This window comes from Chenopodium album, chromosome 15, assembly GCF_948465745.1.
Source record: "Chenopodium album chromosome 15, dcCheAlbu1.1, whole genome shotgun sequence".
In the NCBI taxonomy this organism is placed as follows: domain Eukaryota; kingdom Viridiplantae; phylum Streptophyta; class Magnoliopsida; order Caryophyllales; family Amaranthaceae; genus Chenopodium; species Chenopodium album.
The window spans coordinates 47,595,369-47,610,844 of NC_137848.1; the positions used below are offsets into that span (position 1 = coordinate 47,595,369).

Here is a 15,476-nt window from a genome sequence, read left to right on the forward strand (position 1 = left end):
CTTTGGAGCATTTTCCCGGGATTTTATGGAGCAACTACGAGCATTGGAGGAGCACGACCATCTTTCATAGCCCAAGATCGGTTAGAGTAATCAAGCCGGTGAATAAGGGCTCGACTTGTGTGAAGACGAGGCATTTGGACCGAATGATTTAAGCCCCAAAGAGGATATTTGGTTTGGGCCAAGTTACGAGCCCAAACGAGGAGTCCAAGCGGCCCAAAGGTGTCCGCCCGATGGTCCGCCCGATGATCCGCCCGATAGCGCGCCCGATCGGGCAAAGAAGACTTATATCGCAGCAGCCCTTCGCCCGATCAAAAAGGCGCGCCCGATCGGGCGGTGCCTCGCCCGATCGAGCGCGTGTTTCTGGAGGACGTTTTAAGCGTCGTTTAATTTGTTTTAACTTAGGATTTTCTAGCTTAGTATAAATACGCTTTTGTTAAGAGAATTTAGGGGGGAATTCTTTTCTTCCTTCCCTTACTCTCTCTTTTCTCTCTCTAACTTTTTTCTTTCTCTCTTCTCTTAAACTCTTAGTATTATTTTCTCTCTCTACAACTCTTGTTCCTTTTAACTTTGGTAACGATTTCTTCTCTTTTAATCTCAGTTATTTATTTTATTTCTTTACTCTATCATGACTACTTTTATTGCTTCATTTAGTTTAGATTTAATTATGTCCGAGTAGTTTAATTCTAGGGTTTATGGGGATCCATAATTAATATGAAGGATAATTTGTTATTGTTGATTATTGATATTGTATGATAATTTCTTATTGAATTGTTTTAATTCTTTGCAATTGGATTATGAATCGAGCAGATGTAATTTGATTGTGAATGTTTAGCAATATTGAATTGATGAATCGAGCAGATGTTAATTTGATATTAAAGGCTATTTTCAATAGGAACTTAGATCTAGTAAATTGCGAGAGCCTGTTAGATCTATGTTGGTTAATAAATTGCGAGAGCCTGTTAATCATGTTATTTGTGCAATGTTGATTATTGATTGTTATGTTTTATCCCCGAATATTAATTATTGGTGAACCTGTGACCCTAGGCCTTCTTATTTTTGACTTTCTCCCTAAACTCAATCTCCGTAGTATAGTTTCATATTGAAAACAACAAATTGGTTACCTTAATAATTTAGATTATAATTAATTAATTAGGAATAGAAAGACCAGTTTCCCTGTGGATTCGACCCTAGTTCCCTATCTACTTTAGTTAGAGGACTTAGGTATTACTTTTGATTAGGGGATACGACTTTACCCTGTCACCAGGCTGTCGCCAAACGACAGGCTTGTCGCCACGCGACAGACCCTGTCGCCTGGCGACAAGGTCGGTTTTGCGGCGACAGAGTGGAGTTTTATTCCTTATCAAATTCTACTTATTTCCGGACTGGTTTCTTATAAATAGGGTCCTGAACCTCCGTTTTGATTCATCAATCTACAATTCACAATCATCATCCACATTCATCAATTCTCTATTTCTCTATGCTCTCTCATCTCTCTAGCTTTTCATAAACAAAATTCCGCATACACGAGATCTAGAAACACCTAGCCAAGTTCGAAGTTGCCTTCGCCCTAGACGTGAAAGGTTATAATTTCTGAGGGTTTGGTCCCAAATCTTTCTTTCAATTATTTAATTTGATTGTTTAATTTAATATTTTCCTTGAAGTTACTAACGCGTGTATTTTGTTATTAGAAAGAGATACGAGGCATCAAAGTATGTAATCTTATTGCTCTATTCTTGTAGAAAGCATGTTTAAATTTGTTTAATTCCTAGTATCATGTTAGGATGTTATTATTTCTTTCTAGTATCATGTTTAGGGTGCCTTTTACTCTTTTCTAATATCATGTTAGTATCATGTTAGGTTTAAAGCTTTGATTTTTATTGCTTAGTGACATGCTAGGGTTTGTTATTAATCTTGTTAGTATCATGCCTAGGATCTTGCTAATAATATTATGCTTTAACATGATTATTATTGTTATAATTATTGTTTTTATAATTATTATGATTATGGTTATTATGTTGCTTGATGCTTATTATTGTTATTGCTTGATGACGCCTTTTATGCATGTTTAAAGGGAATTTGTACTTGTAATCACGCTTAATAAGATAATTAATAATCTTGTTTAGGGATAACATGATTATAATTCAAGTGATCGCCAATAATAGTTTTATTTGTGCATTAAAATTCAACCAACATAGATTAAACAGGTTTAGGGTTAACCTATTGGTTGCATGTTAGTCAGAAAGCGCACATGAATACGAGAAGAATGAAGTAGAGGCCTATTATTAGGGCAGGTTCAATCTCTTTTAGGTTGGATTTGTACCTTCATCCCCGAACCCTATTTGGTTCAAGACCTTTTGGAGTTGACGATCTCCTGGATCGTTAAGGGGTGTAATCTTCACCTTGTGAACGGTTTACAAGTTCCTAAAACTTGTTGGCGACTCTTTTGCTCTAGCTTCCTTCCCTTTGGACGCCACCATGCTTAAGTGTATGATCACAGTGGGGTTCAAGTTTGGGGTAATGCTTGAAATATTCCCTACAATATCTGATCAAGATGATACTTCTAAAGATTCTAGTTCTATTATTATTGATGCTTCAAGGGTGATTCAGGTCCCTATTAGAGAGTCTACCAGGCCTAAAAGACCTCCTGCCCACTTGGATAAGTATATGTGTGGTTCTGTTTCTTTAGGAACAGGACACCGGTGTAATCTGGTGTTATATTCTAATTTTTCTTCTGAACGCTAGGCTTTTATTGCTGAAGTTGGGTCTTTGACAGAGCCTAAGTCCTATAAGGAAGCTGCATGTGATAGGAATTGGGTATTAGCTATGGAAAAGGAGATAGAAGCACTTGAGAAGAACAGGACTTGGGATTTAGTTAATCTTCCTGTTGGTAAGAAACCTATAGGTTCAAAATGAGTTTTCAAGATTAAACTCAAGAAGGATGGAACAATTGAGAGATTCAAGGCAAGGTTGGTGGCTAAAGGCTTCAACCAGAAGTATGGGATTGATTTTGAAGAAACATTCTCATCTGTGATCAAAATGGCTTCCGTCAGATGCCTTATTGCTCTTGCTGTTCATATGAAGTGGAGTGTTTTTTAATTGGATGTTAATAATGAATTCTTACATGGAGATTTGCATGAAGAAGTTTATATGAAAATGCTTGATGGGATTCCAAAACCAAGCAATAAGGTCTACAGATTAAGGAAGTCCTTATATAGACTAAAACAAGCTAGTAGACAATGGTTTGAGAAGCTTGTGTCTGAGTTAAAGTTTTTGGGTTATAAACAATCCAAAAATGACTATTCCTTATTCATAAAGTAGTCTACAACTTCACAGGTCACTATTATGGCTGTTTATGTTGATGACATTGTCATCACATGTGATGATTTACAGCAAATTCAGTTTCTGAAGTCTCATCTGCACACAATATTCAGCATCAAGGATTTGGGAATTTTGAGTTATTTTCTAGGAATGGAGATTGGTTATGACAGCAGAGGAGTTACTATGTCTCAAGCAAAGTTCACTAAGGAGCTTCTTGAAGAAAGTAGTATTTCTGTCTTCAAATCTGTGGTTACTCCTTTGCCACTTGCTTTGAAGTTACAATCTGATGAAGGAGAGCTACTTGATGATCCTTCTCATTATAGGTCTATGGTTGGGAAACTGAATTTTCTAATCCACACCAGACTTGATTTGGCCTTTACAGTCCACTCTCTTGGTCAGTTTATGCAGGCTCCTAAATATTCTCATTTCAAAGCTCTGACACAAACTATTCAGTATGTTGCTGCAACTGCTGGTCAGGGTATTTTATTCAAAGGAGGACTGAAACTGAAGCTACAAGCATATTCTGATTCAGATTGGGCTGCCTGTGTTGATTCTAGAAGGTCAATAACAGGTTTTGTGATGATGCTTGGGGATTCTTCAATCAGTTGGGTCTAAGAAGCAGCCTACTACATCTAAATCCTCTTCTGAAGCTGAATATAGGGCTATGGCTTCAGCAGCTTCAAAGGTAACTTGGTTAGTCAGAATCCTTAAAGAAATTGGCATAAAGGATCTGAAACTTGTGACTCTGCATTGTGATAACATGTCAGCTCTTCACATTGCCAGGAACCCAGTCTTTCATGAAATAACCAAGCTTATCGAAATTTACTGTCACTTTGCTAGAGACAAAGTCATGGAAGGGTTATTACAGCTTACTTATTTGCCTTCTACTTCTCAGTTGGCAGACATAATGACCAAGATTTTGCCCTCACCTCAGTTTGAAGCATTGAAGACCAAACTTGGTATGTTTTCACCATCCCAAGTTTGAGGGGGAGGGGGGTGTGAGTTATATCCCAAGAACTGAGTCAGCACTCTTCATAACAAACTTTTGCCACGTCATAAAAGTTTTTTATGCATGAGATATTTTTTTCTGTTTCTAGAAGTAGTTATTTAGGCTGTAATAAATGTAAGAGCTATATAAGCTCATCTTTACAGCCTTTTCATTTAAAGAATTCAATTACTCTAAACACACTTTCTCTCTCTAGAATTCCTCTTCTTCTTCGTTGAGCTTGTATATTAGACCTTGAATACTTTCATCAATGGAATTCTTCTTTCATACTTCTTTCTTTGGTTTCTGATTCTGAATGATAACATGATCATAACACAGCACCACCCTAAGGCCAGTCACCCTCCCCAGAGTCCCCATATAGGCATCACCATTGATTTTAATGACCCCCACATTTGGACATTGCCACGCATTCACAAAAGGCATCACATGCGAATTTTTGCCCCATAAAAACTCTAGCTGTATATTCCCCATACTCGCTCACCGATTTTGCTAAATTGGAAGCAATACTCACAACACACACTTACTTGCTCAAAGACGAATTTATTCCTGCACCACCAAGCCGCCCACATAAGCGTGGCCATTGATCTTATCTCCTCACTCAAAACCTTCGAAGCAAGCAACGACTAATCGATCCCCAAAACTCATAGATGGGGCCTGTGAAACAATTGAGTTATAGGTGCTAGCTGCCCATATCTCAACAGCCGCCTTACACTCAAAAGTAGCATGTATGATTGTTTCATCTCTATTCCCACAAATCGAACAGGTTTTATCCTCGAGCATACGACAATACTGGAGACTTTTACGCATCGCAAAGAATATAATCCCTTACACGCACTTCAAAGTGGGAAAGCTTGAGAGGTCCTCTCATATTCCGTATAATTTTCCATATATCATCATTTGTATGTGCCAAAGACAAACCTTACTTGCCAAGCCAATAAACAGAATGAACATTATACTCCCTATTTCTAAATGGCCACCAATACATAGCGTCTCTAAGGCAGCGATGTGATAGTGGAATAAGAAGGATCAAAGCCTGATAAGTAGCACTAAATTCTCTTGAATTACATCCATACGCCAAGATCGACCCCCATGATCAATTAAATCCGACACTCAAAATGAAATATTGCTATTCGGTAGCAGAGTAGGCACACAAATAGCAAAATTACCCAGCAGCCACGCATTGTCCCAAACCGATGTATCACAACCATTCCCAATCTGCCATTTCAACCCCTCAAGGAGAAGAGATTTGGCACCCCACATACTACTCCATGTGTAACTCGAGTCATAAACCCGGTTTGCCTCCAACACATCACAATTTTAAAAATATATAGCCTTTAAAATAGAGTGTAGGAGCGTACCATGGTTGTGATGAAGTCTCCAACATTGTTTTGCCAATAAAGCTTGATTGAAGACCCGTAAATCACGAAACCCCATCCCACCTCGATTCTTCGGTTTGCACAAGTCCTCCCATTTCTGCCAATGTAATTTCCTAGCCTCCTCCGTAGAACCCACCAAAACAATGTTGGAGACTTCATCACAACCCTTGTTTATTTCACCTTATCTATAATCTATAATCAATTAATCAATACTATATACTAAAGTAATCACCAAGATTATTATCCCTAAAGTACACGTGTCGCGTTCACAATAAAATTTTTATCGCCAAAAAACCTTTTTTTTCCTTAAAAAAATAAGATAACTGATAAAAAAAATAAAAATAAAAAAAAACAGCCTAAACAACCTTAAAAATAGAACAATAACAACAACGTAAATATATACAATATTTTTTTAATTGTTAATCTATAAAATGTATTGTTCGCTTTCTACTACAAAAGGATTTTAACTCGATTTTAAATTAGAGATACGTACTCTATGTTACTATATCTAATCTATAATAATTTGATAACTTTAACAGATATACACAAACTATAAACAAATATGAGTACTTTGTACAAAGTTATAATAATTTATAAATATATTTTTTTTTCTTATGTATATCCGAGCGTTGATCAAACAAAGAATTAGTTGCTACTACTTGCTAGTCATGCCCTAGTGTAAGTTAAACTTTGGTTGACTCGAGTTGAGTCCCTACCAAAACAAATTGAGGCCCTGTGATTTGTATAGGAAGCAAGCTACTTCAAGCCATTGCTAGCTTTGGAGAGTAAGTATTACCCACTACCAGGTATGGGTCCTTCTACCCAATACCACAATATAAAATTATTTTTTTTTCTTCTCCTTTTTTTTTCCTTTCCTCTTCATCTTCTTCCTCCCTTAAACCCTTTCCCCACCTCCACGGATAGCTCCCATTGTCGGCCAATCCTCCGCCCACCACACCTTCACCTCCGACAGCAAGAAACCCATCCCACCCGCTACTACCTTGGTCGAAATCCAAAAACACGCAACTACCTCCGTTAAAAATCACCGGAAACCACCCAGAAAACATAACCCAAAAACGAGAGACACAAACTTATGGCTCTCTGGAAATCGTCTGAGTTCGGTCGAAATTAACAACGGTAATTGTTTGTCGATGCTCAGTTATTATTAATTTTTATACTGTTATTATTGGTTTGTATACTGTTATTCTTGATTTGTATATTGTTATTATAGTGTTGAATATTGTTATTGAGAGGAGAGAGACTAAATTTTTACAACATGGATAATTAGTACGTAAAATTACATTTTTGCCCCTAATATGGGCCCAACGAGCCCATACTTGATAGTGGTCTATCACTACTCAGCTTTGGACACAATTAAGCTAGGAAGGAGGGCATCAAAATTTGATCAAGCCCATAATCAATTTCAGACAAATTTTTGAAACTTATTGGGTGCTGATATTGCCAAGGCAAAAAAAAAACATTTCCAAGGCAACGTATCTACCCGCTGCCCGTAATATTTGAGAATCAAAATATGTCAAACTTATTAATTCAATAATATATTTTGTAATATTTTATTGCCTATAATTTTAGTAACTTAATATTCCAATTAAAATCTTTCCAACTTCAACTACTAATTATTCTCATCAAAATCCAAAAATCTTGTTTCTCATGTTTCGACTTTTGCAATGAACAAGCTCTATGAGCTATATGAAATGGCTAAATTTGGTAAAGCAAACGCCATTTGTACAGTGATTATGCATATGAAATTCATATGATGTAGAACTCCTTAGACTGTTGGACATATGCTAAACTTCTCTCCGGATTAGTTATGTTTACGTCTGCTATTTATAAACATTTGTAATTTAATATTTGCATTTTTTTTATTAATGATCCAATGCATTTTTTTTTATTTAATAAAATTTGGGCCATTTTGTAGCTGTTGGAAGTTTTGGTTTATACCCATTGCAATAATCAATTCGTACTTTTGATTCTTCTTGGAGTATTGATTATTGGAATAATATAATGCATGTGTGTTTATATACAGTGATTTAGTATATGTGGACGATTTGGTATGTGCCATAATAAAGTGATTTAATTGTTATTGGCAATATTATAGGCAATAAAATATTACAAAGTATATTAATGAATTAATATGTTAATTAATAAGTTTGACATATTTTGATTCTCAAATATTACGGGCAGCGGGTAGATACATTGCCTTGGAAATGGTTTTTTTTTGCCTTGGCAATATCAGCACCCAACTTATTTTGGAGATTAATAAAAATCTTATAAATCTATAACTATAACTAAATAAAACCGCTCTATCATCTTGGTACACATGTTAATTTTTCATGAAAAAATTTCCCACCAAAATTGCTTGACATCATCATATTTTCCTTTTCCTTTTTTCCTTTTTTTTTTTTTTTTTTTTTTTGGTCATTCCAAATTCAATCATTGGGAAAATATTTTTTAAAAAAAATAATAATTAAAAGTGTAAATCTACCAAAAATGCATTTATGGACTTTTCTTATTCCAAACCCTATGTTTTGTAAGTTTTCAATTTGTTACAAAATTAATTTTAAAAAAATCTAAATCATGCATCGTACTAGTACTAATCTAAAATTTAACATTGTAAAGCATTTGTTAGGGCAAAATATACAAAATACTAAAAATAAGTTGCTTTTTAATCCGTACTTGGATAGCAGGTGATGGAATTAAGACTTCAGAGATGACTTGGATGAGAAATTGTGGAAATTTTGCACCCTGAAAATTTTGCAGACTCCCGATATCTGTTGATGGTCCACCAAATGAAGACCTATTTTCAGCCGTATTTCAACAAGGACAAGAGAGCCTGAAGTGTAATTTTATTGTCAGCTGTCCATATGATTCAATTATAAAAAGCCAATGTCATAAGCTCGGAAAGCTGAAGTTTCATTACACGCTATAGCTCCTACATTAATAGCATCCAGGATTCGGATTTTGATAGACTAAAATTAAATCAATTCCTGCATCAGGAGAGCACATCTGAAAGAATCATCCACTTGAAATGCAGTACGGAGTCACTGCCGCGTCTTATCAAATGAAATCAAACAACTCAAACTATATTGATCACCAAGACTAACCAGTTAGCACTCTAGAAAGGAGTTGCATATTTCTGAATCCAAAGGAATCAGTAATCTGGAGGTGTTTGTTACCAGCATTCCAGCAGTCGACCATTTGGAAACTAAATTGACCAAAATTAAGCCACCAGCAACATCTTAACCCACATACAAAGTAGTAAGGAAGGCAATGCTTTTACTATAATTACACATAATATTGCCATTACAAATACAAAATTTACATCAGATTGAAGGCTTGAAACAACGAATAAAAGAATTTATAAACAATCCAAGACCTGGTGTTGAATAAACTTAGTTCATGATTCGCTATTCACCTGAATCCCAACTGCTCTTGCTGAAGTAAGCTGTAACTGCCTTTAATTTACCATTCAAGTAATTTTTTTCCACTTCGAGTGACCATGGAGTATCAGAAGATAAAGAAAGTTCTGCTAGTTGGACAATATCAACATTTCTAGGCAAAAACATGATAATCAGTGAGGCAGTTGCCTTGAAAGTGTTAAAAAGAAATTGCCCATCATGTGGCTGAAGCATGCTTAAGTCATAAGACTTCACTTTGAGATAATCAGGCCCTCCCCAAGGAGGTGACAGAAAGACCGTATCAGCCTTTAATGTTGGTGCCACAGAAAAACTATCTCCATTGATAAAATCAATTCTGTCTTCAACCCCATAGATGGATGCATTATGATGAGCATAATCAATTTTCTTCGGATCAATATCAATAGCAATCACATGCTTACTTGTCTTTGCAAATTGTATGGCATTCCCACCAACACCGGTAAAGCAATCAATTACAAAACCACCACCAGAACGGGAAGCATGATGTCTGGCTATAGCTTCTGGAGTGACAGAAAACCACCCTTCTTCATCCATTTGTATACCAACATCAAATTTGGAAAATAAAAGATACCTTTGACACCAATATTTGGTTATATCAACATAATACTCTTCAACTGGTTGAAATTCATGATCATCATTATTGTTGAATGACTTCTTCCTTCTTCTATTTCTTCTTTTTGTCTTTTGTTTGGTAGCAGCGAGTGTATCTTGCAAGTGGAATCCATTGGCCTCTTTCTCTAACTTTCCTATTGGTGCATGATTGATGAGGTCATCATCACATGCTGTTTCAACAATGCTACTCAAACTGCTAGAATTCGACAATTGGGCTATTAAATTGCCATTACAGTCTCCATTAGCATTCTCACAAGGACTGTCAACAGAGTCATAGTTCTTTGACCGAGATACGCTAGTGGACATGTCAGCAGAACCCTCTTTCTCTCTTTCGTTTTCTGGATTCTGATGACTGATGGTAGAAAGTGAACAGCTTGGTGTAATTGCAGTCTGACAATTTCCGTCAAGCACAAGGTGATCATATAATTTTACTGCACAGGATTCATCAGAAAGCATTGCTGAACCAGCTGATAAATCCTGAGTGGTGAGAGCTTGAACACCAAACGCTTTGTCTTCAGTCCGTTCATCAAAGCATGTCTTATCATCCAATTCATGTCTATCTAATTGTTCTTCATTTTGAGAAAAAGCGGGTTCAACAATAGCACCAACCACTTCTGTATTTGATTCATCACATATATTAGAGACATCACCATATACAAAGCTTTCCATCCCAGGGGGTGGATACCATGTGGACTCTTCGGTTTTGCTGTTATAAAAATAATATCTCGTGTAAAAAGAATCCCAGAAGGCACTCCATTCACCAGAAACTGTACTGGAACTGAAGTTGCTATTAGCATCATTTTCAAGAACCACATCAGAGTCTAAAGGCATGCCAGCAACCTGAGTCTGTTCAATACACATACTGGAGCCAAAGTCATCCAATTGCATAGCATTACCCAACTGATCCCCCTTTGCATCAACTTGTTCCATCAAACTTCTATCTATTTCTTTTGGATGCTCCACGATACAATCATCAAATATATTGCGTCCACAACTTGTGTTCCTCTCCAACAAATTTGATGTAGCAGCTATTGAAATCTTGTTTTCCATCTGGAGATCAGTCTCCAACAGGTCTTCAATGAGAGCTTCACAAGACATATTTCTTGGTACATCAGCCACATTAGCAGGCTGCTCCCCATCACTAGAATTAGACAATCTAACAGTGTCATCACAGACATCAAAGCCAGAACAAGAGAGTTCAGCCTCATCTGGCATAGATAAGGAAGATGAATTGCTTGATGTATCTTGAAACTCTGCATAAGTTTGGCTTTCTGCATTCGGATTGGGAGATAGTAGAATTCGATCCTTGAGCCTATTCTGACTATCTTGATCCTTACGCTGCGCTAATTTATGTTTTCCCTTAGACTGCACACTGCTTGGCTGGAAAATTAAAAATATTCAGAATGTGTAAGTAACTATTAATATTACAAAGAAAATCTTTGATACAGTGGTGACAGAATTTTCCATGAACAAGATAAAGAATCAATACAAATTGAATCACAAAAGTTCCCCTAATGAAATAGCATTAGATAATTGTTTGAGTATCACCTCGGACACCATTACCCCCAAAGAAAACCATACAAGAACTTTACCTTTTTTTTTCCCCCTCTCTGTAGATTGTGGAACTGCCCTTATTCACTCATTAGTAACTGAGGAAGAAAGTAACGGTTAAAAAATGAAGGTTCCTAGCAAAGGAAAGTACTTTATAAGTAAAGCAAGTGGTGCCAAAAATACTGCAACTACCACTGATTAACTCCAATTAGCTCCCAAATGCAATCCCCCCCCCCCCCCCCCCTTTCCAAATCCCGTCGAAACCAACAAGACAATTCTCAGCAAATATTTTACATTCCACTGTGCAGCGAGTACAAACCTTCAATGTCTCAATCCCATATAATCTATCTCTTAATTTTAACATGACCTCTTACAGGAGCTACAGCTATGCTCAAGATCATGTTTTCAATGAAAAACGTTTACAGCTGAATAAAAATCAAACTATAACTGTAAAATCATCTCAAAATTTTGTCACCTGGCATTTAATATTCACAATTATCCTACGCTGCCTGGTTTTAGTCTTGCCAAACATATGCCCATATGATATAGAAAAAAATTTCATCCACCAAACCACTCGTTCACTGCAAAGGCAAAAGGTCCCAAGACTCCCAACTTTCTACTTAAATAAAACTCCTTAATCCTTATAGTCCAATTTCAATGTGCTGACAGAACAGTCCATTTTCAAATAACATTAAAGGACATTTTTTAAAGGCAAAATTGGCCACAACACCATGAAGTATGGCTTAGGTGCATTGAGCACCCTGAACTTTGCGTAGCAGCCAAAACACCACCAACTATGGAGTTAGGTGCGACGCGTGCCTTAAATGAAAAATTCCGGCCATTTATTTCATCAAAGGAGGTGAATCCGCGCGTTCCAAGTGGATGGGAACTATTCTGGAGAGTGAAGATTCACCTCCTCCGGTAAAATAAGTGGCTGGAAATTTTCATGTAAGGCACGCATCGCACCTAACCCTATAATTGGTGGTGTTTTGGCTACGATGTAAATTTCAGGGTCCTCAATGCACCTAAGCCCTACTACAGGGTGTTGTGGCCAACTTTGCCTTTTTATAATGGTACTCGTACATAAAAACATTAAAACATAAGGTAATCTAAGTAAGACTATTCTATCAAGATACGAAATGAATAAGATTAGCCAAATATACAAACATGAAAATAAACAAACATTGGACTAAATCCAACAAAGTAAACATAAATCAAATAAAGTTTTAAACTTTGCACCAAATACAAAAATGATTAAACTTCAACTTACTTGTTTGCTAGTTTGGAAAGTGAGAGGAAGCCCAAGTGCAGTCATTTCTAAGGAGATATCAACATCCTCCATTACAACACTTTCTTCTAATCACAAAACAAACCATATAAACTATAATTAACTCACTAACCATAATTCATGCACTTGAAATGATGAAATCACTAACCCAATGTTTCGATGCTCGATTTCGAGCTAATTTTCCCACCATGATCATCATCGTCATCGTCATCATATTTGAATCTCTATACAACAACAATCATAACAATTAAGCAAAAATTAAAATTCAATAATTGCTCATACAAAATCTCAAATTTTGAATACAAAATTGAAAATGAAAATCTTACGATGTGCTTAGGACATGAGGAAACTTGTCGATTATCATCAATTGGAAAACCATCATCCCTATATAAGCATAAATTCCCAGTCAAAATGAATTCTGATAAAAACTTTAAAAAAAAAAATAAAAAAAAATAAAAAAAAAAAAAACAACAACAACAAAAATTTGGAGAAGCAGAAGGAGAAAGAGAGTGAAAATTACAGAAAGAATACTTCGGTAAGCTTGAAGAGAGAACCTAAAGCTTTGATTGCAGGTGAATCGAGATCAAATTCTGAAGCATTCATGGTTGCTTCTTCTAGTTTTTGAGGTTTTAGGGTTTATGTAATTTGCCTAAATGATTTTTTCAATTGGTTTTCAGGAAATTGAATTTTCCCTCTCTATTCGTCTATTTGGTAATGTTAAGCGGGCTGGATTGAAATGTAATTTGATTTTGGCAATTGATTACCAAAAAGAGCCTCATTTGTCTATAAAGGACAAATCCGGCTCACAATTATTTAATTATTAGATTAATCCCGTGCGATGTACGGTTTTAAAATAAGAATTGAATTATAAACTTTTAACACATATTGAAAGAAAATAACTACTTTCTCAGTTTTCCTAACTAATTTCTAATTAAATATGAATATACAATTTTCAGAAGTGCATAATTTTCATATTTAACTAGATTAATCCCGTGCGATGCACGGATTTCTTTAATATATAGTATATTTTATGCATTCTTACCTCGTATCAGAATTTTTATAGAGACATAACCATTAGTTGTAAATACTAATTTTATAAAATTAATTTTGAAGAAGAACAAACTGAATATGAAAATTAGAGCATATACAAAAAAGTTAGATTTGTACTATACGATTTTAATTAAGAAAATATCATTTTTAAACTTGAAATATATAAAGGAAAATAGAAAAAATAAATATATACATCAAAGTATTTTGTTCGATGAAGCAAAAGGGAAAGATGCATTAGATATCAATAGTTGGTGATAAAAGAAAAACAAATAAATTAAAGAATATAGATAAATTGAGAGGAGGAGAAATTAAATTTGAAATTTAAATCCAAATAAAATATAATGACATCAAATTTTATTTAGGCGGAACAATTTTTCTTATAAAACTGCCACGTGGACAATATGATGTCAGCGGTTTCCACTTTAGTAATATTTATAGATTAGGAAATTTCAATTAAATATATTATTAACTATTGTTAACAACTCGTAAATAACTAAATAGCATAATATGTGTAGTGTAATCCCCCGTATTTTTAAATATTTTATAAATGAAATTTTATTTTATTTATAATATTTATTTATATTTTTTCTTGAATTTAATTTCAAAATTTTTAAATTATTTTTGGGTTGATAAACGATTTTATTACGAAGAAATTTTTATGAACCATCATTCTATAATTTATGCCCATATAAACAAAGCTTAATCTATTTCATTTACTTAATTGGCCCATTATTTTATGAGGCCCAATCTTCCTACTTACCCAACAACTCTCTCCCCTATAAATACCCCATGTATCCCCAAAATTTTCCCCACACAAAAGGTTAGTCTTATTTTCTTTTCGCTTTATTTTATTTTATTTATTTTTCCTTTATTTTTTTCTTTTCTTTTTCCTTTTTCTTTTTTTTTTCTTTCTTTCCTTTCCTCCTTCCTACGTGAGTTGTTACTCCCTTATGCCGCCCAGCCACCACTGGCGCGCCTCCCTGCGCCGCTGCCCCTACAGCCGGCGGCCACCTACCCCTTTTCTTTCCCTTGTTTTCATTTTTATTTGCTTATTGTTATGTAATTAATTTTGAGTTTTGGATTTAATTGTTTGAAATTGATTAAATTAGTATGAAAAATTATATTTTGATAGTATAAAGATTATAATTTCAGATTTATAATTGTTGTTAATTTTTCAGATTTTATAAATTATAAACCTAGGGTTTTAATTTATTTAATTTGGAATTTTAGGGTTCTTATGATCAATTAATTTGGGGCTTTTGTTCCTATTCAATTTCTATTGATTAATTAAGCATAAAACATGTTTTAAAGGAGGTTTTAAGGAGTTTTAATCAAATTTATATTGTTGGAAATTTGGTTAAGTATTAATTTACGATTTGTTGGTTGTTTTCTAGGAAGTGATTATTCCCTAGGAGATTTTTAAGTGATTAAAAGTGACACAAAGGATTGTTTATATGAGCTGCGTACATGTCTAACTTAGTTTCATGTTTAGAGAACACTCGGATGGAAATTATTTGGTTATGCATTTAATTAATTCATTAAATTAGTCTCGTGCGGTACACGGTTCTAACAAAAAAACATTGCAGCATAGAACTACAAATACAAATAATCTTTTCAAATTTGTCATAAATTCATTGTTAGAAGTTAAAAATCCTAACACAATATTTTTATACTCGTATTTCATAAATATGTATAAATAAATAGCTTTAATTTCTTGTTAAGTGATCAAACATCTAAAATAAATTGATAGATAAAATCATAAGCCTATGTAGTAATGATATACTTATAATACATTCAATAATGCTTTCTATGTAATTGAC

At 34.8% G+C, this 15,476-nt stretch overlaps 1 protein-coding gene across 2 annotated transcripts; it reads right to left on the bottom strand.

The window, feature by feature from the left end:
* Positions 1–8,974: 8,974 nt before the first annotated feature.
* On the bottom strand, positions 8,975–13,272 carry LOC145582378 (uncharacterized). Of its 2 annotated transcripts, none has more exons than XM_081639381.1 (5): positions 13,127–13,272; positions 12,933–12,990; positions 12,755–12,830; positions 12,589–12,671; positions 8,975–11,147 (listed from the first exon to the last, which is right to left on the bottom strand). In XM_081639381.1, exons 1-5 carry the CDS (start codon positions 13,207–13,209, stop codon positions 9,126–9,128), a joined length of 2,322 nt encoding a protein of 773 aa, XP_081495507.1. In that variant the 5' UTR covers positions 13,210–13,272; the 3' UTR covers positions 8,975–9,125. The 2 variants fall into 2 exon arrangements, with proteins under 2 accessions (XP_081495507.1, XP_081495506.1); XM_081639380.1 differs by having other exon boundaries at positions 12,589–12,674.
* Positions 13,273–15,476: the final 2,204 nt, after the last annotated feature.